The following is a 27,628-nucleotide window of genomic DNA, read 5'->3' as shown; positions in this document are numbered from 1 at the left end:
TCTAGCAAGAAGAGATTGCGATGCTCTTTGGACTCTCACTGTGCTGGTTTAACTGATGCATTATGTGATATGGGGTGGGCCAGAAGGGGAAACTGTAACTGGCAAAGGAGTTCTTTACTAGAAGAAATTGTCTGGGGCTAGAGAAATCATGGCTAGGTCTAAATTGTTCATATCCAAGTACTGCATGTATGTTGGAAAAGTTACAGAGGCTGGACAAAGCAGGTATGGATGCTTTGTTTTGGGGTTTCGTGTCTAGCAGAGCAGGGACCTCAGGTGGGAAGTTCACAAAGCCAAACCTGTGTGAAAAGGAAGAAGCTCATTTAGGGTCTGCTGCTGTTTTATGCCTGAAAAGCTTGCTGTCATCGAGCTGTTTACTAACAGAGAAATAGTAAACTATGCTGGACTGCAGACTTTTTTCTTTAGGCTACTAAGAGGATCTAGGGTAGCAATGAAACTGAAGTTAACTGTTGTTTGTTTGGCAGAGACCATCTGACTTCCTCAGTTGAGGGAGGACAGCAGGTGCCTATTTTCTACCTCTCAGGGGGAAATCAAGACAGTTTACTGTCTCTATTGCCATTTCTGTTCCTGTCTTTGGAGCTCTCCACCTTTGTTCTGGTCCTGACTTGTTGGGAATGTACTGACACCTTTTTAAAGGATGCCAGATAAGAGGTACCAGCTGAGGTGAAACATACCAGTTGCCAAATGAGCTACAATGGCTATGTAGATAGTGACTGAATTGCAAAAGTGGGAGCACATGGTTTTCATCTGCAGGACACTCAGGCTGGAGGAAGGCAGCTGGCTTTATCCTGGAATGCACCAACACTGCTGTGAGGAGGAGAACCCACTGTTCCACACCAAGGAGCCAGACACTGACCATCCCACTTGGCAGTTGGTGGTCTTCTCTGCAACCAAGTGTCCCCTCCATTGAGGTCAGAAATGTGAAGGGAGATGCAGAGGAGCACTACATAGCTAAGGGTGGAGGTCCACTGCCTTCACCCTCAAGGAAGTCAAAGGGGTAATGATTCAAGACTGTCCTAATGGGGCATGGGGTGTTATTCTGCCAGGTGGATGAACTTGTGGATCCTTCATCCTAATGATTGTGTTCTCAGCCAGGTTCCTGGGTTCCTAAGCTGCTTAGGAAATACAGCAGGGCTCAGAAAATGAGGGTGGAAGTGTTCAGGTAAATCTTCCAAGCTGAGCATAGAAGCCTAGATGGGGGATGCTTAGCTGTGTCAGAAGCCGACTGAGGGCTCTAATTTGTTTGGTTGTGGGAAGAAGTACTGTGAGGGTGGCAACAAAGACTTTTAACTGTTTGGGGAGAAAAGTGCAGACACAAAGGAGGGCTTAAACCAGTTTTTCTGCATGCTGAAGACTAAGAACCACAGGAGAAAACACTAACCTAATCTGAGGATGGGAAATGGGGAAGTGGTGAATAGATAACATGGTACAGGTCTACTTTGCACCAAATGGAAGAAGCTGATTATGCTTTCTTGGAACTAGGAGGTTATTGGGACTGAAGTTGCCAGCTGAAGGAAAAAAGTGCAGAGAATCTCTCAAAATCCTGACTGTGTTGGGGGCAGTTTTTATTTCAAAAGGGTGTTGAAACTGTTATGGAGTATGTACTTAGATTTGGTTTCCTCCATGGATGAGGAACCAACTGACAATAAAAGAATGGAAGGTAATTCTGGTGAATGTAGTCATGAAACATTCACTGGAGAGAGCTCGGTGTCATAGGAACAGGAAGGAAGGAAAACAGCAGAATCGGATGTCTGAATAAGATATTAAATGTATATATCTGTGTCCTGGTTTCAGCTGGGATAGAGTCAACTGTCTTCCTAGTAGCTGGTACAGTGCTATGTTTTGAGTTCAGTATGAGAAGAATGTTGGTAACACTGATGTTTTCAGTTGTTGCTAAGTAGTGTTTAGTCTAAAGTCAAGGATTTTTCAGCTTCTCATGCCCAGCCAGTGAGAAGGCTGGAGGGGCACAAGAAGTTGGGAGGGGACACAGCCAGGACAGCTGACCCAAACTGGCCAACGAGGTATTCCATACTGTGTGACATCCCATCCAGTATAGCAACTGGGGGGAGTGGGGGCGGGGGATCGCTGCTTGGGGACTAGCTGGGTGTTGATTGGCAGGTGGTGAGCAATTACCCTGCGCATCAGTTGTACATTCCAATCCTTTTATTATTGCTGTTGTCATTTTATTAGTGTTATTATCATTATTAGTTTCTTCTTTTCTGTTCTATTAAACCGTTCTTATCTCAACCCACGAGTTCTACTTCTTATCCCGATTTTCTCCCCCATCCCACTGTGGGTGGGTGGGGAGTGAGTGAGTGGCTGTGTGGTGCTTAGTTGCTGGCTGGGGTTAAACCATGTCAATCTGATTAATCAGATATTGATACTCAGGTCTCTAAGTACTTGTTATATAAATGTGCTGATCAAAGGGCTGCTTCTGCAGTCAGTCTTGGTTTTAGAACAATGTATACATTTTGTATGTCCACAACAGACCTGAATGCCTGAGATAAGCTTGCTCACAACGTGTTTTTAGCCTGTCTGGGCAGGTTATAGCTTCTGTTAAACTGCCTTAAGGATCCCCAGCAGTAATTGAAAGGGAAAAGAAATTTCTGTTGATGAAGTGTGAACAATGAGATGCAGCAGTGAAAAAAAATCCCACAACTTAATGAGCACAAGTTTTGAAAAGGTCAAATAGAAGACATTTGCTTATGAAACACAGTCAAGGAGAAGGAAATGAAATGAAGGAAAGAGATTCAAGCAATGTGTCAGGAAGGCTGTATGAAGGGAGCAGTAAGCCAGCTTTGAGTTGGTAAGCTGCAGAGCAGAAGTAGCAACTGAGTAGGGGAAAAATGTAAGGAAGGGAAATATGTCATCACCTTTCCAGACAAACAGCCTACATCAGAAAGGTAATCAACCTTCTTCTGACAGCATGGTTGGAACTTGAGGCAGCAGTGATCTGTGGTGGAGTGTGATCCTGCAGGCTGGCAAGTAGCAGATTTGGTCTAGAGAGACTATAACACATGGAACGTGTCCTGTATCAACTTTGATTTTCAGGAATTCATGATAGATCCACAAGATTTAGGGATAGATATTGTAGTGGGATGTATTCAAGAAACTTCTCTAGGGGGATCGCTGTCAAAGCATATTTATGATTAGTCTGTTTGGAAACTTTGAAGGAACTTCTGAAGTCATAGTTCTGGATGAATTAAAGAAAGTGGATTCTGAGTAAAAACTCTCAGCTGAAAGGGGTAAGGGTCATTGTCTTAAGACAATTATTATGGATGAGTCAGACTAAAAGATGAAGGAAAGGAGAAATGACAAGGCGGAAACATTAAGATTCACCTGTTCCAGCCTTTCCTTTCTTGCACCCAGAAGTTTTGTGGAGTTGGGTGGGAAACTCAAAATACCTAGTCATAACCATAGATGAGATATCTGACTGTGTGAACACTGTGACCTCTGCTGGACTTAGTCTGGGGACATATTTGTACAGTCTCTTGTTGAACTTGGGTGCACTCAGCTCAGCGGAGTGTGAGACTGCCTGGATCCAAGACCCCTCTAAGATCAGTCTCCCTCTTGTGGAACTGCTTGGCCCATGCTGAATGCCAGCCTACCTGAGAGAAGACTCTTAAAATACAGAATATGACATCAAATAAGCGTCCTCTGACATCTCAGTGGAAAAAAGCTCTAGATTTCTTTTTACATCATAACTCACTTGGTACCTCTTCATCAGAGCATTGTCATATTTTCTGAGAATGTTGCCTGCCTGTACTTTTCCAGTTATGGGTTTTGCCCTGTTAAAGATAGTGTCATCTGGAGTGATTTCTCCTTTCCCTTGAGGAAAGGGAGTTCCAATGCATTGCCATAACTTGGCAACCAGCTCTTCTTTCTGCCTCTCACTCCTGTAACTCAAAGATACTTATTTAAAATAGTGTGTGAGATGTGGGATAAACAGATCAACAGTTTAATAATTCTGGAGTGTGCAGTGATCTTGAGATATCCTTTATATGGAAAGGCTAAAACAGAAATGCTGAATTTGATCATGATTTTTTTTCACTGGGAGTCAGTGAAGAAAGTTATAATGTCTCACCAAGCAATAGTGACAAGACTTTGCCTTCTCCAGGCAAGGAAGTGAATACTATCAATTGTATGGTGATATTTAAATGATTGAATAGTATATATAATTCTAACTAGTCAGTCATAATTGTTTGGAAACTTTTTGCATTGTGGAGAATACTTGCAGAAGTTTGCATTATCAATACATCAAGAATGATTTGCTGGAATGACAGGAAAACTGTCATCTTGCCAGAACATAAATTGAAAAGGGGAAGGAAAAAAAGTTACGTGGATTATTTATCCTGGTTTATCTCAAATGCCAGATTTCATATCCCTTTCAGTTTTTACAATGGAATAAATAGAATAAAAAACTATTTTTTGTTTCTTTTTTTGGTTGAATTTCAACATTAGTAATGCTGTATGACAGAGTCTCAATGAGTATTTTTTAAAATGTTTGTTTATTTTTCTTCCAGCCTAGGAGTTCCATATTTTAAATCAAATTATCTTATGCTATGTCTGTTTTCCCCCATGTTTTCCATCTTATGCATAAAAACTAGAAGAGGACAATCAGCTTGCTGAGGTGTATTCTGGGTGTCCCAATGTAACACGTCTCAATTGCATAAATGGATTTTGTAATCTTGTGCCCTGTTGCTTGCACAACGTGGATTAAGTTAATTATTTATAGCTTGTCAGGGCAGCTGTTGAAGTGTCCTATGCAATGCAGGAAAAGCTGAGTCTGATAGGAAGCCATCCTACTGTGCCTTGTCAGTCCAGGTAGGGCCAGAAGAATTTTTAACTGATAGGTGAAATAATTTAGAGAGATTTTTTCCCCAGAGAAACAAATGTATCGTATTTGTCCCATCAAATAATTTTTCCTGTGCTCACAATTTTTTTAAATTGCTTTAAAAGTGTCTCTGTTCTTCCCTTTCTCCTATTCTTCCCTTTCTCTAGCTATTGGCTTTTTCAGCTTTTGGTGGTTACATTATCTACATGTCCATCTTGTGGGCCGGTTTAGAGACCATCTCAAGTTGTAAAGAACGGCCACCAGATGGCATGGCACAGACTGAAATAAGGGCAGGGAGATCCATTAAGGCTCAATACAGTGTATATACTCGCTCACCATTATCATTTATATAAGCAGTGGAATGTCTGAATTTTTTGCAGGTCCTCTCTCTTCTTTTAATGTCTGCTTATGAGGGGGTTCGCTGCACTTAAGCTGGTCTCCACAAAGTCTTAGCCTGAAGGAGTTGCTGTCAGTGGATGATGGCAACCCATATCCCACCGCTGGGGTCCTGCTGTGGAGTTGGGGCAGGCAAGACAATTACCCTGCTGGTGCCCCGCTGGCCATCCCTGCCTGGCCTCTCTGGGCACAGGGCCCAGGCACTGTCTGCCAGGCCCTTGACCTTTCCTGCGGTCCTGCCGCTGACCTCTCCAGCTGACCAGCTCTGGGATCCGCTCCCTCTCCTCGCCCAATAGGGGCCTGCTTTTTGCTAAGTTGCTGCTGAGTCAGGCTTTCGTAGATCAGTAGACCCTGACCATGAAAGTTCTTAAATTTTTTTCCTTTAGTTTATCCTGAACATTGTGTCATCTTTCAGCATCCAGACTTCCTCTGACGTCAGTGTAGGTAAGGGATCAGGGACAAATACGTTTTTTCTTACAAGAAATGCTGATGTGAACACCGGTCAGGTTAGGAGACCTGAGAAACTTAAAAGCGTGGGAAAAATATCTCGAAATCAGATATGTTATCAGTGGTGCCCCCAAACTGGTGGGTACTCAATTTTATCTATATGTATTTTTTTCTTAGTGGTTTTAATGTAAAAAGCATTTCTTGTGCTAAAGAGATTTTCCTGAGATACAAGGAAGAGATGTGAATAACTATAAACTAAACATTCAGTTTATATCTTAGGAGACTGCAACATTACTTGAGTGGCTGTACTCACTACAAATCGTTATCCAAATAAGATACAGTGGACACCTAGGAGTTGTGATAACAGAATATGCTTTGAACTCTCTAAACTCTCTTGCTCTTGGAAATTCACTGGATGATGCATTGTGAAATAAGCTACTCTATAGTTGTTTCTTATTCCAGAAAACAAAACAAAACCCTTCCAGGAAAATTGGTAGTACTTGCATTGTTCTTCAAGCTTATGTTGCTTTCATGCCTTTCAGGTCAGTGTAGGAAAACAGTGTGGTGTGTTTACTTTTGTTTTAATCGATCTTACTTTGACTTTGCATCCTTTTGCTGGGGCATCAGTGCTGGGAACTGTTAACAAAGTAAAGATATATACATGTTATGTTTCAGTCAACAGGGTATAGGTTCTGGGTTCAGATTATAGTCTCAGTGAAAACAGTGGGTGGTTTCTCACTAGGTTGAATTATTCAGAAAGCAATGTTTTTCTAACTTCTCTCCCACTGAGTGTAGTAAGAAAGGAGCTCAGCACTGAGTACTTGTGAAAATTTCATCCTTGGTTTCATCACTGTTTGTCCTGCTGTTTGTCCAGGTTGTCTAACTTTTCTGTACTGCAATAATTTCTTCTGTAAGATGAAAAACTCAAACTAGCTTTTTTATCCACATAGAAATGAGAAGTGTCATGTGCAAAAAGACTGGTTTTCTACAAATGTTCCTTTTAAAAGGATGGTTTTGTACACTTCAAATAATATAAAAGGTAGATATAAAATAACTGAATGCCTGTTGTTGCCCAAATATTTGTTCTATTCATAGGAAAGTGGAGACCACTCAATGCATGACTCCAATAGATGGATCAAAGTGGGGGTTTGAAGGCCAACTTGGTTAAGGTCTGCATCTCAAAAGAAGAGGCAAGTATAAGAAATGGACCTTGCCTTTGAAGAATAAAATATGCCTTCCAGAACACAGTCTAGTGAAAACCTGTCTACCATCACTTTTTGCTGTTTCTAAAGTAATAATCATCATGTACCTAACTGGCTGCCACTCCTTGATCTTATGGGTGCTCTGCTGGCCTGTAGCTGCTTCAACTGAAGTGGAAGTGGTAGAGCAGAGACTGACTGTGCTCTCTGGTGGAGACTAACAGACTGGGGCCTTGTTCTTGATCTTTGTTCACTGCTGCAGTAAAAGTGGCTGACTAAAACTTCAGGATGAGGGGAATTAAACGTAAAAAGTAAAATCTATGAACACATGCAGATATTAGCTGACCAGTGCAACAGATAAACCCACTAAAATAAAGATCTGATTGAAAAATTGCTTCTGTCACACACAGCTGTGATATGGGATGATGTGATGATGGAAAAAGGTTAATTCAGATGACCACTGAAGTTCCTTAGGATCTGGGTATTTGATATCATTGGCTTGGTGTCAATGATGCTAGAATCCTGTCAGTTCTTCTTGTGTTACTTCAGCTCTCAGTGCAGGTTACTGTTTGTATTTTTGTGGTTAATATTCTGTAAGACATGGAATATGCAGCAGGTTGCATGTTACAGGCTCCATACTAGTCCCTCCTAAAAGCTTTTATCTACTGCAGTAATCACAATCATAAAAATAATAAGAAAAGAACTAGGTCTTTTCTCTGGACTCTCTCAGCCTATTTCTTTTTTTCAGAGGCTTTTGGTTTAGATTGCAAACTTTGTGGCACAAACTGAAATCTATCACTCTTACTGGAAGTATTCTGATGTGGGAATAAACCAAACAATATTATAGGACCACTGCTGCAACTCTGCTGGGACAGAAATGTCAGAGCTTTTACATATGGAATCCAATTTAGGATTGGAACCATCATAGTGTTCAAGGGAGATGGATCTGAAATTCTGGATTCAACTCCACTGTGTTTTTATTTATATAGAATATCTTATATTTTGTTCAAGGGAATAAAAGCTTTTTGTGTTCTCTTTAATAAAGTGAGTAATGTCGGCTACCCTGACATTTAACTTAAGATATTTTGTCTAGATCTGATTTATCTCCTAGAAGGATCACTGAAATAATTGCAAAGAAATAATGGATTTACTCAGCAGAAACCAGACACAGGTGTGATAGGACATTCCTGTATTGCTAGTAATAGAGATAACAGAGAGCAGAAAACAACTAGCCGTCTGTTATCAATTTCTACAGTCCCAACCTTGTTAACCATTAAGGCACACTTACCTCGCCCTGGGAAAAGCAGCTTTGAGAATTCCTTTATACACACATCTTCCAACCTTATCTTACTCTTTCATCGTTTTTCTCAAGTATTTTTCTAAGCTGTTTGGTTAAAGCCCATCTTAATTTAACAAGGTTGTTAACCATGTTTACATCAAGGTACATCAGGAACGTTCTCCCCAAAGTACAGGTATATCTGTACTCTAGTTAGGTGTTTGCGTTAGTCATGCTGGATATTTTACTGCAACAGCCCTGTAATTCATTTGTTGGTAAATATCTCAACCTCATTTTGCCTGCTTGAATTCTGCAAAATAACTTCTTGCTAACCCACGAAAACTATCAGCACTATCAGATATTGTATTCAGATATAAAATAATACAGGATAAAAAAATAATAGTGGGGGAAAACAGTTTTGTTAAAAAAGGGAGATGAAAACTGATATTTGTCATCAGGTTGTACAAAGGGCAATAATGGTAAATGATCAGAAATATTTGGGATCTGTAAGTTAATCATGCAAATATAGGAAGAAGTGTGATGGAAGGAATACATTAATCTCTCTTTTAACTGGTTTCCAAGTGAATCCTTGAAAAGTGGAGGTAACTTGTTCTTCATTAATTGAAAAGCTTAAGGAATGATGAAGGTGTAAGATTTCTGTTCTGGGCCTTTAAATGTCCATACTTGGGGGTATAAAGTCTATCACTGAAAGCAGCGAGTCTGACTATAAGGTACTTATGTTTGAAAATAATCCAGGTAATTAAGAATATCTCTTCTGAGTAGTCAGGGATTCAGAGACATGTTTAAGGTGTACATCATTCCAGGCTTTCTACGTACAGTCAGCTTTCTTCCCTGTCTATTCTTAATAAAATAACTTTGGGAGTATGAAGCCTTTTTTTTTTCAGGTTGAGACTGTAGGTTATCAGGAACATGACTTAAAATCTGTCTTTTGGACATGAGGTAGGATTGTAGGGGAAACACAGGACCTGAAGTAATTTAAGTTTCAACTTCTGTAATATATGCATAGCATATTACCCAGTTTGTAGGCTGTTCAAGGTTAATTTTGAAAGCAGTCAGTCTTTCTTTCATGCACTGCTTCTTTTGGAAGGGTGTTCTTCAACATTACTGCTATAATGTTTATGGCTTTTCTAATTTTTACCTTAAATGATTCATGCTGAGTTTATAGCAATTGCTCTTGAGCCAGCACTGTCCATGATTTTCTAGTGGGGCTTCTTTCCTGCCCAATGTTTGTCTGTTACTATTATTTAGTGGCAAATTACTTTGAATAAGTTTGTTTTGAAGAGAAACCAAGACGGTCTGGGGGATACAAGCTGACCATGATGGCTGTAATTTGAGACAACTAGCCTGTTTCAGTGATGATGATGGCATCTACTGCCCTGCATTATACCAACAACAAAGCTCTTCTGAAATTCTGTGGGGGACTGACTTGCCATACTTGTCAAGTCTACTTTTTTTCCTCTACTTTTTTTTTTTTAACTTTTAAGTCTACTTTTGACAACTTCTACCATTAAGTTGGGACTAGAAGGAAATCACAGTACAAGGTACTAAGATGTACAGGTCTCTGTTTTGGCAGGATCTGTGAAGAGAGGCAGTCTTTTTCTTAGACAAACTTAAATAGTTGGAGAATGCTCACAAGCTTTTGGCCTATAAATCCTTCCTAGACAGAACAGTCAAATGTTAGGTTGATTCAGGAAGACTTTTTTGTTAGCAGAAGCAGCTGTGGAGGATTTCTTGTCTTTCGAACAAACTGTCCACCAAAATACTGCATTCTAAAATGAGAAAGTGATTAGCAGTGAGATACACAGGGCAGCCAGAGGACTTGTGCAGATGCCCAGACAGGTTTAGGACAGTATATTAAATAGAAATTCACATCATATGGCTGGTATCAGAGTTTTGACAAAGAGCCATATGCTTCACTGCATCTAGTGTATAGACAAAAGAAAATGAGATTTAATGATCTCCTGAGCAGAATTCATCCATACCTTCACAGGGGCAGAAGAAAACAAGTGAGGCAGAGTTCTGTGCAGGGACTACCTTCTGTGAAGAGGAGCAGTGGAAAACTAGCCATGTGCTATGCAAGCTAGGTGTGGGAACTAGCTTTTACTTATTTAGACTGGCCCAGAAGCGCCTACTTGCCTGCTCAGGGATCTTGGAATATCAGAGTATTATTTGATGCCAGGTGCTTTAGCAGCTGCTCAGAAGAAGGAAGAGCTCTACATGATGGTTGCAGCTTCCCCCCTCCCCTTTCCTCCTTGAAACACCCATGGGAGACAATACTTCCACCTGTGACAAAGACAGCAGCCAGTCTCTGCAAGGGGACTTTGCTTCCTTCTGGTACACCCTGGGACAGTTATAATGACTAAATACAAAAGATACTGCTAGAATGTCAGCAGATGAACAGAAAGAAAGGCCAAGAAAAAAAGATTAAAATACCTTGCTGATTTTATTGAGTTAGATTGTCAGGACAGGTGTCTGAAGTTTCTCTCATGATATCCTGGAAGCAAGTAAAAGACAACTGATAGGTGTCAAGTTAGAAGCTGCTGAAGACAATGCTGAGGAACACATATTAAAAAGCCTGCTTGAAAAGAAATTGCTTTTGAGGTCAGATATCTGAAACATCCTTTGGTCCACTGGAACTAGGTAATGAAAGGAAAAACTGCAAATGAACTGAAACAAAAAGTCTTGCTTTGCTAATTGCTCTGAAGACTAGTGACAAGCAGTACTTCTCAACAGAAGGTGGAATTAACTAACTTAGTTCATTTCTTCTTGCTGTCAGAGGTGGTAGGACTAGAAAAAGAGCTATAATTAAACTCCACCCATCTTCAAATGCAGGTGAGGAGATCATAATTCATGAAATGAATCCATACAATTAGACAATATTTATACAATTATAAGCTGAACACTGAATGATTAGTGATTCATGAATAATGAGCTAGTATCCACTTGCAAGCCTCAATGAGGAGATCCAATTTATATTTGATTTGTGATCATGATCTTTTTCAAACCTTTATCTGTAGCCAGAAAGGAATTTAGACATCTCATAAGAAAGTGCATGAAACCTATGATATTTCTTTTCAACTCTGAGAAATGCCTCTGAAAAAATAAGCAATACCTTACTTTCATACTCATATGGCAATTTTATGGAAATTTTTTTGTTGTTGTTATTGCAAAGTAATAAGTTTACTGCCTGTATTAGGATCCTGAAAAGATTCCATTTCTTTGAGTTCTTTTGGGAGATTTTGCCAATAAAGTATGAATGTCCCTATCCAGTCAGATAAAAAGTCCACTTATTTCAGGAGCATGTACTTCACAGTGGTCAACAGGTGATGCCAAGGAGAAGAACAGACGTCCTCAGGCAACACCATCTGCCTTCACGTTCACAGTCTGTAATCACTACTGTGTGATTATTTTTTAACTTATACTGACAACACTTACAACAAAGCAACACAACCACCAATAGTTAATGTTCTGAAAAGGAATCTTTAAGAAGTAAGATATGGTGTGTAAAGCCCTAACTAACCTGGTATGCCTTCATAGCTGACCCTGCTTTCAGCAGGTGGAGACCTCTTGAGATCCCCGAAAAGAGTGCCAGTACATGCTCCCAGCAAGGATATCTGTGCCAACTGAAAAGGGATCTCCAGATCTAAGGCAAACAAGTTGTTTCCACTTTAGCTGAAAGAAGCTGTCCACAGGTTTTAGCAACAGTGGATACTTCATGAATTTATAGTAGTGGTCCAGCTATTAGAGAGGGGCAGCAGGCACACAAAGTTAATGTGAAAATACTGGAAGCCTGATACATGGAATACTGCGTTAAAGCACTGACTTGGGACTTTGTTTTATATAGTATCTGCTTTACCAAACTGCTCCTCATAAATCCCTCCATGGATTCCTCTTCAGAGCTGCCTGTACTTTCTTCCCTCCCATGTCCCACATGTGGAACATGAGAACAAAGCAACGAGCGTTCTCACCTTTGTTTGTTTTAAACCTTTTCCTGTATTACCTCCGGCATTGGTTTGTTATTGTACTTTCGTGCATTCACCTAACTCTGGTGGTAAACTCCTTAGGCAGGAATGGTGTTTCTGTAAATGTCACCATATTTATTGACCTAGGCATATGATCATCTGCAGAACAGATTACCATTATGATTGTAACAGCCAGGTCTGCAGGATTAACCAGTCAGAATGAGAAAAGCCAGCTGCTTTTTCTATTTTTTTAAAAATTTTTTTGTTCTTGACTAATATTAATGGCTTTCTGAGCTCTTTAATAAGTGAGTGAGACTGCAGAGAATTTTGAACTTCTAAAACATAACCGTTTCTGAGTTATGATGGGGCAAAGGGATGATTTCTAAAACGGGAAACCTGCTAGACTTTAACTGACCGGTAAGTCAGAATACTTTGTCTCAACCAATTTGTGTTTGATTAACAAAAGTTTTTAACTTTAGCTTGCTCAAGGGAGTTCTATGCTAATGGAGATGTTCTTATGTTGCAGAAGTTTACTGAGGGTTGGGTGGTTTGTTTTTTTTTCACTTCCCTGTCATTTCTGGCAATCCTCTGTTCTGTTTGGGGTGCGGTTTCCAACAATGGTTAAGACTTCAATAGCACAAGCTCTCATGCTCCAGAGTTTAGAGGATTTGGAAAATTCCTGTTCTAAGTGTCTTGGTTCTCTGCCTGTGAAATGGATATAGTAATAGACAATCCCATCAGGATGGTGAGAGAATGAATAAATTTGGTAGTGACACTGTTGAGTGATACTGTTGAGATGAGGTCTGAAGTTGTATGTTACTGTGTAACCTACATATAGAGATCACTATCATGGATGTATTTATCTTTATATTATGTATACAGTAGGTTGATGGGTCAAAAATAAACATTATGATGGAATATCATAAGATGCTGTTTACTGGTTTAGTAGAAAGGGATAGTTTAGCTATAAGGTTATCACGAAGGCTAGGCAAAAATTTGCACATGGGATTCCTTAAAAAAGAGGTGACATGATTACAAGTGTTCTTTAAACCTAAAACCATCATGCATTATGGAAAACACAGATTAGGAGACTAAGCATGTTTGATTTTGATGTTAATGCTGTAATGGCTAGTTGCTTTAAGATTGCTGTAACATGTTACCTGTGGTTATGAGTAATAATTGTTATTTAAAATATTACAAAACCATTTATGAGTACTGAGCTTGTGTACACTAATTTTGAGATTGATGCTTGCTACATGAAGGTACTGCTTGTGTAAATTTGCACAGAGATATAAAGCAACAGAGCTGAAGATTTCTTGGAGAAAAGTGTCATTTTTCTAACACTCTTGTATTACAAAGTGGGAGGTGCCAGACAATAGGTGTCAGCACTGGTTCAGCTACACACAACTTTACTGCAAACATAGATTAAGGCAGCTGGTGTTAAGCACAAGTTTGCTGTGAACTATATTTTCAGCAAACTGAATGCCTGTAAAGCAGTGCTGAGACAATGTTTGACACTTGTTATAAAATAACTTTTTTAGGGGATAGACTGGGCAATATAATACATGAGTCAGAAGATAAAAGATGGTAAAAATAATGTATGTATTGTATTCACTCTGACATATTTCCAAAATGCTGAAGGAAAGACTGTTTCTGAAAATGGTAATTTAATTAGGTTTGTTGTTTTGTGAATTGTTCAGAGAGATTCCTGGGAGGTAGACTTTGATGTAGTGCTTTCCCAGGGATTTTAAGAAAACCAAAAAAACTAAGTGAAACGAATAAACCTAGTATGCTGAAGAAGGAAAGCAAAGTCACAGAAATCAGAATGGAGCAGACAGGATTACATCCACTGGTAGGAAACTTCCACGAGACTTTGGAATCGTGTTGTTTTGTGGAGCAATTTTAAACTGGAACTAGGGGTTTTGATATCTTGTTCATGAAACAAACACATCATATCTAGGGACAATTCTGTGACAACTTTGGAAGAAAAAACATGAAGACTTAAACAATGCAAAATGTACAGTTTTGTAATGGAGAAACCAGAAAAAAACACCAGCAAGGAAATGGAAGACAAAAAATTCTTCAAAGAATTTGCTTTCCTCTGTGTTTCACTGGCAACATGTGCCTAAGATCTGGGATGTGAGGATTAGGCCAAAAAAGGTAAGCTTAAATGCTTTAAGAGCCTAGTGAAAACATTATGGTCTTAGCCCAGCACCTCTTTTGAGGTGCTGGATGAGAGCGTCAGTTCTCTAGAACTGCTTTTATCCGAACAAATACATATCTGTTTAAATTATGTCCTTGCAGGTGGAGGGTACTATAGCTTTAAAACTGTAAGGAAAGATAGTGAAATAATCTTACAGTCAGTCTACTAGCTGATGTGCATGTATCGAGGAGTTTTTAAATAAGCAGGTGCTCTCATTAGAGACCTCTGTGTGGTGAATGCCAGGTGGATGGCTATGCACAGAGCAAGGGAAACAGATTTTTCTTGTCAATATTCGGTGAGGGATAGCTGGGAGAACCCCCCCACCCCCACCCCCCACCCCCGAGTTTGCATTGTATTGCAAAATACTGTGAATTCCTGGCAGCCGTTCCAGTGGCACACTCTGAGTGCCCCAAGCCTGGCAGTATAATCTAAAGGGAATGCAGCTGAATTGTGATCTATTGCTATATAAAAGGGGGCGGGTCACTCTGCTCGTTCCAGCTCCTTTTCTGTCATTACTGCTGCAGAAGCACCAACCAAATGCAGCTGGCACGCCTCTTCGTTGGCTCTTATATAATATGGGGTTTCACAGGGCACTGATGTAGAAATAAAGTCAAACATTTTTGAGGCAGACTCGTATTACTTGTCGTATCACTGGTGCTCACTTCTCTGTGGGGCATAGGGCTGCTCTCAGAAGGGTTATCTGTGGCCCTATTTGAGTGAATTTTAGAAGGTGTGCAGGATGGCTCCAAACAAGACAGGGGATGAACTTGTTTTCTTTGTGAATGGTAAAAAGGTAAGGAAGATTCCAGCTTTCTGTCCAGCTTGCTCCTGGATTGTGGCTTGATTACTTATTTTTCTAGTCATCTTTTTTCTCCTCTGAAGTTTTCTAATACCAGCACAATTGCCATGACTTTTAAATATTAAATTATGAGGACTATTTATTGCTTTGCTAAGTGGCTTTTTCTCTTCTTTAACTTTACCTTGTGAATTATTCAAAGAGTAACACAACTATATAATATTCCTTTTACATTTTAGATTTGTTGGCAATAATTTACTGCAATTCTGAGGTAACTACTCTTAAGTAAAGGTGCACTGATTTTATACAGGCATTTCTACTAGAAATAGTTTCAGTAATTACAATGGATCTGGAAAATATAACTCAAATGTAAGCATCCATATATAATTCATATGTTCAGTAAGTAATTCTGACATTTGATTTTTAAAAGGGATTTAAGTAAAATGTTAATTCCATTTCCATTTAAGAAGCTAGAAAACTCTTTAAAATCAAAGCCTATTAGCTGATACTGTTTCCTAGATCAATTGCTGACAATTACCTAAGAAGTGACTGTGTCTCACAGGAGGCTGGGGTGGTCCTTGCACATGCTGGACACCTATGAACAGTTTGTCCCAGAGCCCTCTTTCTCAGTTTGGACTTCCCCTGGCTAGCATTGCAACAAAAGCTTTTAACAAGTCAAGGCTGCCTCTTTTTTGAACTACAAATACCAAGTTAGTTCTGTTTCTGAGCTCAGCTCAACACTAATCTTGCCCCACCACTTTCCCCTTGTTTAGATACTTGGGCAGGGAAATTTGTGCCAAAGCAGCTTCCAGCTGGGAAACTTGGGAGGGGAGAGGTTTGCATATCCACTGTGTACTGTGGAGCCGAGAGTTTGTGGACCTTCCCTGTGTGCTGCTTACAGGTAAATCACATGCAGCCCTAAGTTTGGGCTAGAGAATTATTTTTTTAATCCCTTGAGGGATCGCACAATATTTTTAGTTAAAAAGCTCTGTGCCCTGCCCTACAGACTGGCACAGGATTACTATCAATTTTGCTTTTGTTGATCTTTTGTGCTAATTTAATCAAGTGTAAATGTGGATAAGATTGTTGCTACAATTAGGGTGCTTTAGTTACGAGTTTGGATCCCAAACTGAATTGGAATTTGAACTTTCCAAGGTACTAGAGCATTTGATATCAAAGTTTTGTTTTATCTAAGTATCAATAGTTAGGTGAAGAATGAAGTTTATCTAGGATGGATTATAAGTTAGTAAAAGAGCTCTCTTGAATCTAATACCGATGTAGAACCCAGCCCTGGTTCTGAGTTTTTTTAAAGAAGGATGACAACTGAAGCTTTGCTCACACAGATCAGTTATGGTTCGTATGTCAACGTTAATTGGCATATCAGGCATTCATTGTCTCTAGAGGGAGGTGAAAACTTGAAGCTCCAAGTTAATCATGACTAGCTAGTTGAGTCTGGTAGTAGAGATCATGAAGCAGTGGCACAGGATGATCTGTGAATTTAATCTGATGAATTTTCTGCTATGATGGGCACAGGTGGTATACCATTAACTTGTCTTCTTGATCTGTGAAGGTTTTAGTAACTTCAGATCCCTTAGTGAACCCCAATTTTTAGAGGGTGAACTGGGAGCTTTTTGAGTCTTGCAGCAAGAGGTTGCCCCAGACATGTTGGGCAGTCAAGACCCTGATACAGGCCTAGTGTACTGTCTTGTTTTCTTTTTCTGGTATGCTCTAATGAAAGACAATTATAGTTCTGGTGCCAGACCAGCTAAGGTTCAAAACCAATATGCCACTCATGGTAGGTATGAAGAGTTTATAAACAAATTCCTATATACATTTACAACTGGTGCTTCAGCATTGGTTGGTGCTCTGTGTAAATTGGTAGAAAAGCCCTTTCTCCTGGAGGAGTCTCTTGGCTAACATGCGAAAATGTGTATTAGTCAAAGCAAAAGAGAAGAGACTAAGCTGCACAGAACTGGCTCTGTGGGACTCTTTTATGCATGTAGGGTGAGGAGGAGAAGGGGAGAAAGCGCAGCCTAGACCCTGAAGGCTAGCAGCAGAAGACAACCAGTTCCTTTTGTATCTGCTGTCTGTTCTTGCTATGTCCTAGAGCTAACAAACATGCTGTGAATGGCATTGCCTTTGGTGCATTTCAGCAATTTTTATGGAACTGCAGTTCCTGTTTACAAAAGCCACATCTCACAGCTGACCTTGGGCTTGTGCATGTATAAAGGTGTTTATCACAGTGTGATCTTGGCAGTTGTTGGCTAAAAAAAACCCCACACCAAGGAACGATTAATACTACCAATGGTACCAAGTCATTCCACGTGTCAAGGCTGTCCTGGTATCCTTCCCTGCTGGCTCATGGAACGGGCAGTGCTAGCAAAGGAGCAGGTTCAACTTGATCAGAGAGGAGAGGGCTTCCTGGATTGTGCTCTACCCAGACCCTCCAGTGATATTTTTTTTCTATTCCCTTTTTGGGTGTGCTGCCAAAGTGGCTTGGGTTACACCCCCACCAAATGCAGGTTTAAGAGAGATAATTGGACTCATGGGGCAATCCAATCTGTGGCAACAAATGTGGAGTTTGTTAGGACATTTCTGCACATGAGCAGTTACATGATGAAAGGGGTGGTGGGAAGTGCCTGGGCAATGCTGCTGAAACAGCAGGTAGCACGTTAGGATATGGCTCCATCCATCTGGAGACCTGACTAAATATTTCAGTCGATTAGCTGCAAAGAATGTGATAGCATGGCCAGTGGGAAAAGTTACTGCTGTGTGAATTCGTGACAGCTTGACATTGCTAATGGGCTGCTGATATTTTGTCATAGTACAAAACCGTGTGATAAGAGGTGGTTGATAAGATGGGGACTTTCATGGCAGCAAATACTTCTCTCTTGCATTAGCCCAGTCTGCAATGTTGTTAAGAAAAAGTCTCCTCAGAACAGCTGAGCATACTTCACATTCAGGATTGTTTATTTTAAGCCCCTGTTTACTTCACTGGGCATAAAGTTTGGCACACAACTAGCACAAAGTTAGCTTGATAGTCTGCCTAGACTAGAATGGAAAACAACACACATAATTTAAAGCTAATAGTGGCAATTTTGTTGTCCTCAGCTGACAAGTCTGTCTCATGCATATGTAGCACGTAATTTTAGTTCAAACACGTGGAGTCAATATTTCTATTTCTATCCTGAATGGTAAGAGGGGGTCTATGCTGGAAGCCACATTAGACCTCTTCCAAAGCCTGTGGATGTTTGATTGCAAATGGGACCAACCAAAATACAGTATTTTTTTGAGCTTTGGGACCCTCTGGGTCCTACATAAACAGTGAATTACAAGTTTTCAGTGTGCTGGTTTAAAGCAGAACAAAATGTTCTCATGACCAATAGCAGATTTACATTGTGTGGTTATATTCAGTTTGTTCATCTGTGTTCTAATCCTTTTCCCTAGTAAATGAATTTGAAATCTCTCACTGACTTTAGGAATACACGTTCACAGACTTTAAGGTCCTAGGGGACCTTTGCTGTTGACTAGTCTGACTTGCTGCATAGCAGTCTGGTTAAAACCTTTCACCTTATCTTCTTGCAACTAATTGACTGACTAGGGACTAGTGACTGAATGGGAGCTTGTCATTCAGAAAAGCATCTGTTTCTTATTTAAAGATGCTAGCTGATGGAAAGCTTAGCATGTTGTTTGGTAAACCAGGAAAGTTTCTGTTTTCTTTTCCTTTTTGTTCCTCTATTTATCTTGCTCAACTACTGTTCTTTTAAATGGAAAAATCCTTTCTTTAACTTTCTGGAAATACTAATTTAAATATGATGCTTTATGTTTTAAAGGCAAAGTTATCCGAGTTAGTGAAAGGCAGGTAAAGACAGCAAAAAAATATTTGTCGAGATCCAAGTTTTGTATGTGAAATCATGGGGAAGTGAGCTCAACACCTCTCTGGACCAGCCCACGGGCTCTAAGAGTACAGAGTACTGCTTAGGAATTTGTTCTGTGGAGGACTTAAAGCTTGAAGAACTGTAGGGCCAGGTTGGGCTCCCTGCTGAGATGATCTGAGTATTTAAGATTCCTAGAATCAGTAGACAAATAGATGTGTAGTACAAACACGGCAGTACAAAGCAAATTTGTTGAGAGTCATTTGATTGTCAGTGCCATCCTAACATTTCCAACAAAGTTTCTTTCTGCATTTGATTAATAGTTAAGCTACCACATGCAGAAAAATCCACAGTTTTGAATCTGTCAAAATGTAGCCATCAATCTGATGTATCTGGCAATATGACATTTGGTTTAAAAAAAACCCTCAAAAGTAAAAACCAGTAACTGAGCAAAAAGGAAATATTTCTTTAATTACAGTATCTAGGTAGGCTGATCCTACTCCCACTGAAGGCAATGGATATATTTCGGTTTCCTTCTGTACAAGAACACTGGGGGAGGTGAGCAAGAATTGTTTTGATGGGTAAGATATTGAGCTGTGAATCATATTGTTCTGGGCATCAGACAAGAGAAGATGTTATCCCCACCCACAGGGTTTTAAAATATTTTAAGAACAAATCACAGCAGGTGACTGTAACAAACCAGGAAGGAATGACATGTTGGAGGACAAAACCAGCATCAATGGCAATGAACAAAAGGCAGGAATAGTAAAAAGTTTTTACTCTGTGGCCAGCAAGAGAGACTCATAAACAAGCATCCCCCCACCAGGAATCTGAGTGCAAAGAAACGACTCCTTGCTCTCTGACATATGAGATTTGGTTTAATCCAGAATGTCCTCCAAACTCTTACCCCTTATCTCTGCCTGATCCCAAGTCTCTGTCTGCCAGCAGTTACATAGTTACAGTGGAGTAGTTTTGAAGTGACTGAAGTAGGAATCCTGGGCTATTGGTTTGAACAGGATAAGAGTGCGGATTGTTCAGGACAGGTTCTACTGCACAGCGAGAGCCACTTATGATAAAGTTGAGCAAAGGTTTGACTTTGGGACTTAATACATGCTTAAGTACTTCACTAAAAGTGTGTAGAGCTGAGTGGCTAAATGCTTTGCTGAATGAAGGTTGAGGCCTGCGTTTTATTCCTTAACCTCCTGAAAAGCAGCCATTGGGCCAAACTTTTAATTGCTTGGTTTCAGTCCATAACACAGTGCTTCTTGGATTCTTTCAAGAAAACTTCCTGAGACATTTTCTTTGATCTAAGCATAGAAAAATCTCAATAGTATTTAACCAGCTGGAAAACTATTCTCAAGCTTTTTGTCTGTGCCTGGCTATCTTGGAAGCTGCTTTGGAAGGGTTTGCAATGGCCATTGGCACAGCCCTGAGGAAGAAGCTCAGCTTGACAGTGAGGGTATGAGTTGCTGGGAAAGGGTCTTTACATGTGAAATGTCTGTGAAAGGCCTTTTGTCCACAGGACACTTGTGGTCACGGGCATTTTTTGAATTATCTGCTCATGTCTATTTACAAAACTACCGCAGAGAGATATATGTGCTTACTCTGAACCAACTTGTCATGAGTGTGCCAGTGTATGCTTTTACTTGTTTCTATGCATCCAGAAGGTGAGGGAACAGGAGCACTCTGCTCTGATGAATAGCTTATGAATAGAATATGAGTGCTGCATAATTTACAATAAGACATCCCCAAACTACAAGAATGAACTCTGTTTCCTTGTAGATTATCCCCAATGCAGGAACGAGATGCATAAAAAATGACCAGTTGTGTTTTGTAGCAGCAACTTTATCGGGTGGTTCTAAAAACATGGACTCAAATAGGAGGTGTGAACCTTGTTGTTTTAGAATAACCTTGTCACATGTCAAAGGCATAAAATTGAAGTAGTACAGAGGTTGTGAAGGTTTCTTATCAGTAAGAAAAAAGGCTTACACAAATGACCTCTGTTTCAATTTGCCCTTCAAACTGGGAGTGATTAATTTAAATAAACTGTAACTATCGTACTTAGAACTTGCACAATGTAAGAGCCAAGAACACATGATTATGTTCTGGCACGCAGTGCATTTGGAAAAGTTTCTTGACACTCTATTAATAACAGAAAAAGGGGAAGACAAGCTCTGCTGCCATTTGGAGGCAAGGGCAGAACTTTGGTTTCTGACCATCAGGCAGAGGTTGAAGTCAAATCTAATTTTATGTCTAATATATAACCGCTAATAGTGTTGTTCACTAATAGGAAGGAGCTGACTCAAAATGTGCAAAGAAAATTTCTCCTTGGCTGGAATTTCACATTCCTATGTTTAGAATGGCTACTAATGTAATATTGATTGATTTAATGTTAGTAGGGAAGAAAGAGAAACTTCAGGATGATTGGTACTTGCTGTCTGTCCTGCAGCACCTGTATTGGTCATGCTAGGGTTTCCACTGTTGTTTTTTTTTCTCTGCAATGTCTATTACTGATGCTGTTTCTGTCATTCCGTTTATCTGCTCATTTTCTTTGTATCTTCTAATAGTAAGAAGGAGAGGGGACAGAGGTTAGTTATGCATGGTCAATAAAGATGAGATGCAATTTGGGGAGATGTCAGGAATTCAAAACTCAAGTGCAAACCACTGTTCTTTCTCTCTCTGCTCACTGCTAATTCTGTTTGCAATTTTTGATGAAGCATTTTTTAAGATTTGCCTGTGTGCCATGGCTGAAAAGCTGAGGTATGTAACGCATATACTTTTCTCTGTCACAATAAATTCAAGGAATTGTTGTGTCTGGATACGTGACCAACATTGCTGAACCTAGTAAGGGAAGTTAATCAGTGGTTCTGCTCCCTGCTTTGGAAAAGAAGTTGCAGAAAGACCAAACTTTCTCTTTCCAGCTAACATATCTGTGTTGTAAAGCATTCTGTGTAACAGTACCTTTCCCTTCTCGCAGGTGGTGGAAAAAGATGTGGACCCAGAAACAACTCTGCTAACCTACCTACGAAGAAAATGTATCCAGTGTCAGAAGAAACTGCAGAAGGCTTTAAATGCCTACAGCATTTCATAATTGTTTACTGTTCTGCCTGTCACTTGAGTGCTAGGCAGAGCTTGTGCACAGAGTATAAGAGGGAGTGCTTTGCATGGTGTGGTATTTCTTGGCAAAGATTACAGCTGGTATTCCAAACTTAAACAATAACAAATTTTAAATAATATACTTTAAATAAACTTTAAATAATTTATTAATACTTTAAAGGGAAAACTCTCAGAATTGCTAGGAAATTGAATATGATGGAACGAAAGCAAAATTGAGATGACAATAAAATTGAAGGAAATTTAGGTTTATTGCACACAAATTGTAAAGAATTTTCTGGCCAAAACGTTACAGCCACTGGAGCTGCTTGCCTTATCATCCAATAATTTGGATATTACTGGATAGTTAATATCCAATAACTTGATTATACCATGGCCTGTTTATCAGATGACCCAGGGATGCAAACTCAGAGGCAGGGGTTCCCACCACATACTGTGGGCAGGTTTACATGAGCAGATGAAAGCAGTCATGTTTCACTCCTGTTAGAAACTAGTCAACACATGAGTCAGATTAGCTTCAGGAGCTGGGTAATTATTACTGTGATGACCAGGCTGGCTATACTAGGTCTGGTTCAGTAGGTAGTGTCATTCCATGTTTTCTGAGTTTTTGTCTGACCAGCTGGGTGTGTACATATGCCAAACTGTTCACATCTGTGTTGGTGTATTCCTTAAAAAGAATCATGCATACTTACTTCACCATGCTGCCATGTTCTATTTGACTGGGATCTGAAAGAAGTGCGGGGATATAAATCACACTCCTCTTTGGGGTTTCCAGCAGAACTATCAACAGCCTTATTTTGTCTGACTGTACCTTGGGTAGAAAAGGTTCAAGAGGAAGAATAAGTGGCATGACTCTTCTGCCTGTCTGCACTTACTCATGCTAGACCTTTTGTTTCTAAGCTTGTTAATATCTAATGCAAATAGCTTTGTAAAGACATAATCAGAGCTCTTCAAAACCTGATCTTCTGACGGAACATTCTGGTGAACTTATTTTGTAGATGTCTGGTTAGGGTCAGACAAATACTTTGAGAAACATGTTTTATCAAGCCAGATTAACACTGTCATCAAGAGAAACATTGGATGGCATAGAAAAATGGTATTTCTGCTGAAGCAGGCGCATGATTGTATGAAAAGTAGACACAGTGGTTAGGGACATGGTTTAGTGGTGCACTTGGCAGTGTTAGGTTTATGGTTGGACTCGATGATCTTAAAGGTCTTTTCCCATGTAAATGATTCCATGATTTCTATGTTTCTATGAAAACAGTTCCAGAATCTTTGCAGTGAAGGCAAAGATGATTTGAATTCCCTATATCATGATGCCTGTTGCTTTTACACAGGCCTAATAGGCCTTTTCCGCAGGGTTAGTATCTCAGCACAGGCATGTGTTCATTGCCAATGAAAGCAGCTGTTCTTTTCCCACCAGAAGTCTCTCAGCATTGGCCAACCTCTTCACAATGAGTAACAATGTCTAAATAGTTTCTAATGAATGAAGGAACCAAAAGCAGAAGTGACTCAAGGAATCCTCTCCTGAAATCCCTTTGCACAACATTTGAGGTAATGCCTGATTGTAAAGTACAGACATGAGCTCTGCAGCCTGTGGAGTAATCTACTTAGGCCAGTCCACGCACTTTGTGAGTTCCCAAGTGTCTGTGCAGTGGTTCTGCGCACCTCTGCTTGTTCTGGCTCTCAGTGTCTCCCTCCTGTGGTTTTATGGGAACCAGGTTACCGGGGAGTGTGCTTGGCTGGTTTTGTGCCTAGCAATGGAGAAGTCATCGTAAATGGGGCCAAAAGAGATGCTAGAGTAGCCAGACCATAACTCTTGAGATGCAGGTAGTTTGTGAGCAGTTCAAGTGCAGCTCCCATGTCAGTGCTAAACTGTGTGACTTGTAGTACTGCATGACTGCCCTGCCTGGGTGCCTTTTAGGTGGTACGAATCACCAGGTGTGGGATGAAGTCAACCACCACTGGTGAGAGGTGCTGAAGGAAATGTCACCATGCATCTCAGGGATATGGCTGCATGCCTGAACAGCTCCAGCTCAGCAATTACTAAGTGCTTTGTCTCCCTAATATAATATCCTTTTCTGAGTCTAATGGAAAGTGGGAACTATTGAAGTTCAGAAATTTTTTGTTTATTCTAAGAGACTGTTGGAATGTGAACTGCCTCCTTATTAGGGCTCTGGGTGTTGATCTCAAAGCTCACATGCCAGCATTTGAAACTTTGCTTATGTTAAATTAAGTTATTAAGCAGAAAAAATGAGTACTTGGTTTCCAGCAAGAACTTGTTGCTAAGCCTTGATTGACAACTGTTTGAGCAGGCTTTTGCCAACACTCTTCATGTTTTCCTTGATTCCTGTTCTCTCAGTGGGCCTATGTGGAACCAAACTAGGCTGTGGAGAAGGTGGATGTGGTGCTTGCACTGTTATGATATCCAAGTATGATCCCTTTCGGAAGAAAATCCTGTATCCTTTGCAATCTGAACTCTTCAACAGAGAAATGAAATGGGGACAGATCCAGGTTCTTGACATTCCAGATGTGGCACTACTTAAAAAAAAAAAAGTTATATAATGTATGTTTCTGCCAAAACATAATTTTTCACTTTCAGAACATTAACTCAGAAGACTAAGACAAGAAGCTATCTTTTCCTACAGCGTTGCATAGTGCTGATAGGGAACTAATTCATTGTGCCCTGAAATATCTTCACTGACTCTAGCACACAGGCTATCTGCCTCTTCCCAATTCAGAAAACCTTTATGTTCCTTTCTTGCGATGTAATATAACTTTTTGCTGTGATGACGCAAATGATGATTACTGTGATAAAATCTTTATTGCTATTGTATTACTACAATAATCTGGTTTCTGTATGCCGGCAGATACTCACTTTTTCACTACTTCTATTGTAACCTTCAGAATGACTCTTATTTTCTGAGACATAAACTTTCCTCCTGCTCTCTCTTTAATTAATTGAAGACTGAAGCAATGGAATCAAACAAAAAGGGGAACGGAGAGAGAGGATGAGGCAGAGGGACAGGCCCCAGTTTATTTTTACTGTGAGGAATGGAAAGCACTGAAATCTTGGATGTATTTGGAATAATGCTTGTAGATACTTTAACTTGGGTTCATCTAACTTAGTGGTTCTGCTTAGTAATGTGGCCCTGAATAGGATATCTTTAGGGTCATTATTCTGTCTTGATAGAAATGAAATAAAGTAGCTAGTTCCTATAAGAATTTTGGCAATGTTATTCTATATTACCTTCAGCCTGGACTTTTTCCTCATGTGTACCATCTAGAAATGGTTTCCTAGGTAAAAGGCCAAGAACTCCATGCTCTTAGGTAACTTTGCAAGTGGGCTAGGCCAGCTGTATAACATCTTGGTATTTGTAGTCTGCCCCTATAAATTACTTACATGGGTTCTATAGCTTAACATGGAACGAGGTTGTTTAAAGTTGTTATTTCTCGGTCAAATACTATGCTGCATACTCAGTTTAAACTTCAAGTGAAGTTGATGAGAACTTTGGCCGAGTAGATGTTGTAGGATTTGGCTTGTAACTAATACCTGTAATCACATCTATTTAAGTTCTCCTATTGTGTCTCCTACTACAGTTTCTGAGTACTCTTCAGTCCTGTTCCCTTCTTCCTTTGTTGAGCAGCACTCTCAAATGGAATGACCTTAATTTATTATTTTAGCCACCATACTGCCAATGCTTGCCTCTTCCCTCTCTGTGCCCTGCATCATGTAGCTGTAACTACTGTTGAAGGCATAGGAAACACAAAATCCAGGCTGCACCCAGCCCAGGTAAGCTATTAATATTGGTAACTTAAAAACCCTCTATCCATGTTTTCTTCTTATGTTAATTGATTCTATTCCGGGGTGTTGAAACCTCCATCATAATGTTAAAGCTGGGAGTTTGACTTTCCACATGAGTAGTCTTTACTTGCAGGAGTGGCTAAGTGATGAAATAAAATTCCCGGGTCAGTGCTGCAGCTCTGTTATGCCCTAACAAGTTAACTGGTGCTATACTGGCTGAATTGCTAATACTTTTTTTCTAGGGCTGTGTGGCTGTATCTGGTCCACATTCTGGACCAAATCCCAGGAACTGGGAAGACTGATGTTGTGGTGAAAGCCTATATAATGACTTGGAGCCAGGAAATCTGAGTTAGGTTTTGGGTCTCTATGGCCTTCCATGAATGACCTTGGTTTCTCATCCTGCATAGTTAGGAACCTTCCCTGCAGTGGTGCAGTAAGGTTTGGGTCAGCAATGTTTCTGGAGCCCCCAAATATTCTTGGTGGGGAGGAGTGACAGCAATGTGAAACCTTGCTCTTCTAGCAAGGTGTTATAACTCACTTTTTATGGAAACAGACTTGTCTCACCTTCGTCAGAGATACTGCTCCTTTAAGGGAAACTATGATTCATCTCAGTTTGTACAGTGGGCAGGACTTGTGCCAATATCTATCTGAGACAGTAAACAACAAAGTGAAAAATAAGTTAGATACGCATGAATGGATGGCAGCTAGTTTGACCTTTGTTTGCTTCTTTTCCCTATGTCCCCTGAAGATTCTAATAGCTAAGCTTTGAAATTCAAACTTGGGTCTATACAGGTAGCCCCAACCTTTCTAGCATGGCAAGTCTAAAGAACTGATCTCATTGGAGGCTTCTAGTTGCCTTCAGTTACACTGGGAGTTCAAAGCCTAGATGCAAACTTTTCAGAGTGTTCTCTTCTTTGAAGTCTGCTTCACAGATTAATTGACCATCTCATCAGAGAACATCTGATGATAGTCTTAGCTCCTCTGGTGAGATTGTTGTGGGTTTTTTTTTGACAGAGATGTTACAGAAACAAGCACAACAATGAACTCACCTTGATATTATGAACTGATGGTTGTTGTTACTTTTTCTCAGGAGAGAATAGCAAAAAGTCATGGGTCCCAATGTGGCTTTTGCACTCCAGGCATTGTCATGTCCATGTATACATTGCTTCGGAACAAACCCGAGCCCCAAATGGAGGACATAGAAGATGCTTTCCAAGGTAATACTCATATCCCTGCAGAGATGCAATCTGTTCTGCTTTCATTACATCTGCTTCACCAAATGGGATGGAGGTGCACCTCTGTTTAATGTATTTCGTTACAGATAGCCTATTGTTATGAGATTAAGAACTAACTTTTCCACTAGGAGACTGGCCAGGTGCTATGAAGTGAACAAAAATGGTCTCATTGTCCTGAAACAGGGGCAAGTGGCTTCAGTCTTGGATTAGGACCCCACTAAACTTAACAGAGAACAAAAGGTGGCCTGTCCCTGTGGGGCTTATAAAAGCATCCACATCTCCTTGTTTCTTCATTGCTGTCACAAGAGCCTACAGAGGTGGCAGGGAGCATCTGGGCCAGCCAGCCTCAAGGACCAAGACAGCAATATACAATGATGGAGTGGGGCAGAATCCAACTGTCTAAATCATCTGAGAGGCTGCTGTTATTGCTGGGGTTATTGCTATTAC

General features: G+C 40.1%; 1 protein-coding gene across 1 annotated transcript in view; it reads left to right on the top strand.

The window, feature by feature from the left end:
• The first annotated feature begins 14,933 nt into the window (after positions 1-14,933).
• The window catches only part of XDH (xanthine dehydrogenase), a 53,810-nt gene continuing 41,115 nt past the window's right edge, over positions 14,934-27,628 (top strand). Inside the window, exons 1-5 of the mRNA XM_075042494.1 lie at positions 14,934-15,149; positions 22,005-22,062; positions 24,504-24,600; positions 25,826-25,934; positions 27,037-27,163. Coding sequence (XP_074898595.1) covers positions 15,096-15,149; positions 22,005-22,062; positions 24,504-24,600; positions 25,826-25,934; positions 27,037-27,163 — 445 coding nt within the window. The 5' untranslated portion in view covers positions 14,934-15,095. The remainder of the gene's footprint in view (positions 15,150-22,004; positions 22,063-24,503; positions 24,601-25,825; positions 25,935-27,036; positions 27,164-27,628) is intronic.

The sequence above is a fragment of the Buteo buteo genome, chromosome 12 (assembly GCF_964188355.1).
Source record: "Buteo buteo chromosome 12, bButBut1.hap1.1, whole genome shotgun sequence".
In the NCBI taxonomy this organism is placed as follows: domain Eukaryota; kingdom Metazoa; phylum Chordata; class Aves; order Accipitriformes; family Accipitridae; genus Buteo; species Buteo buteo.
The sequence above is the reverse complement of the archived record's forward strand: the minus strand, read 5'-3'. Positions and strand labels throughout refer to the sequence as shown.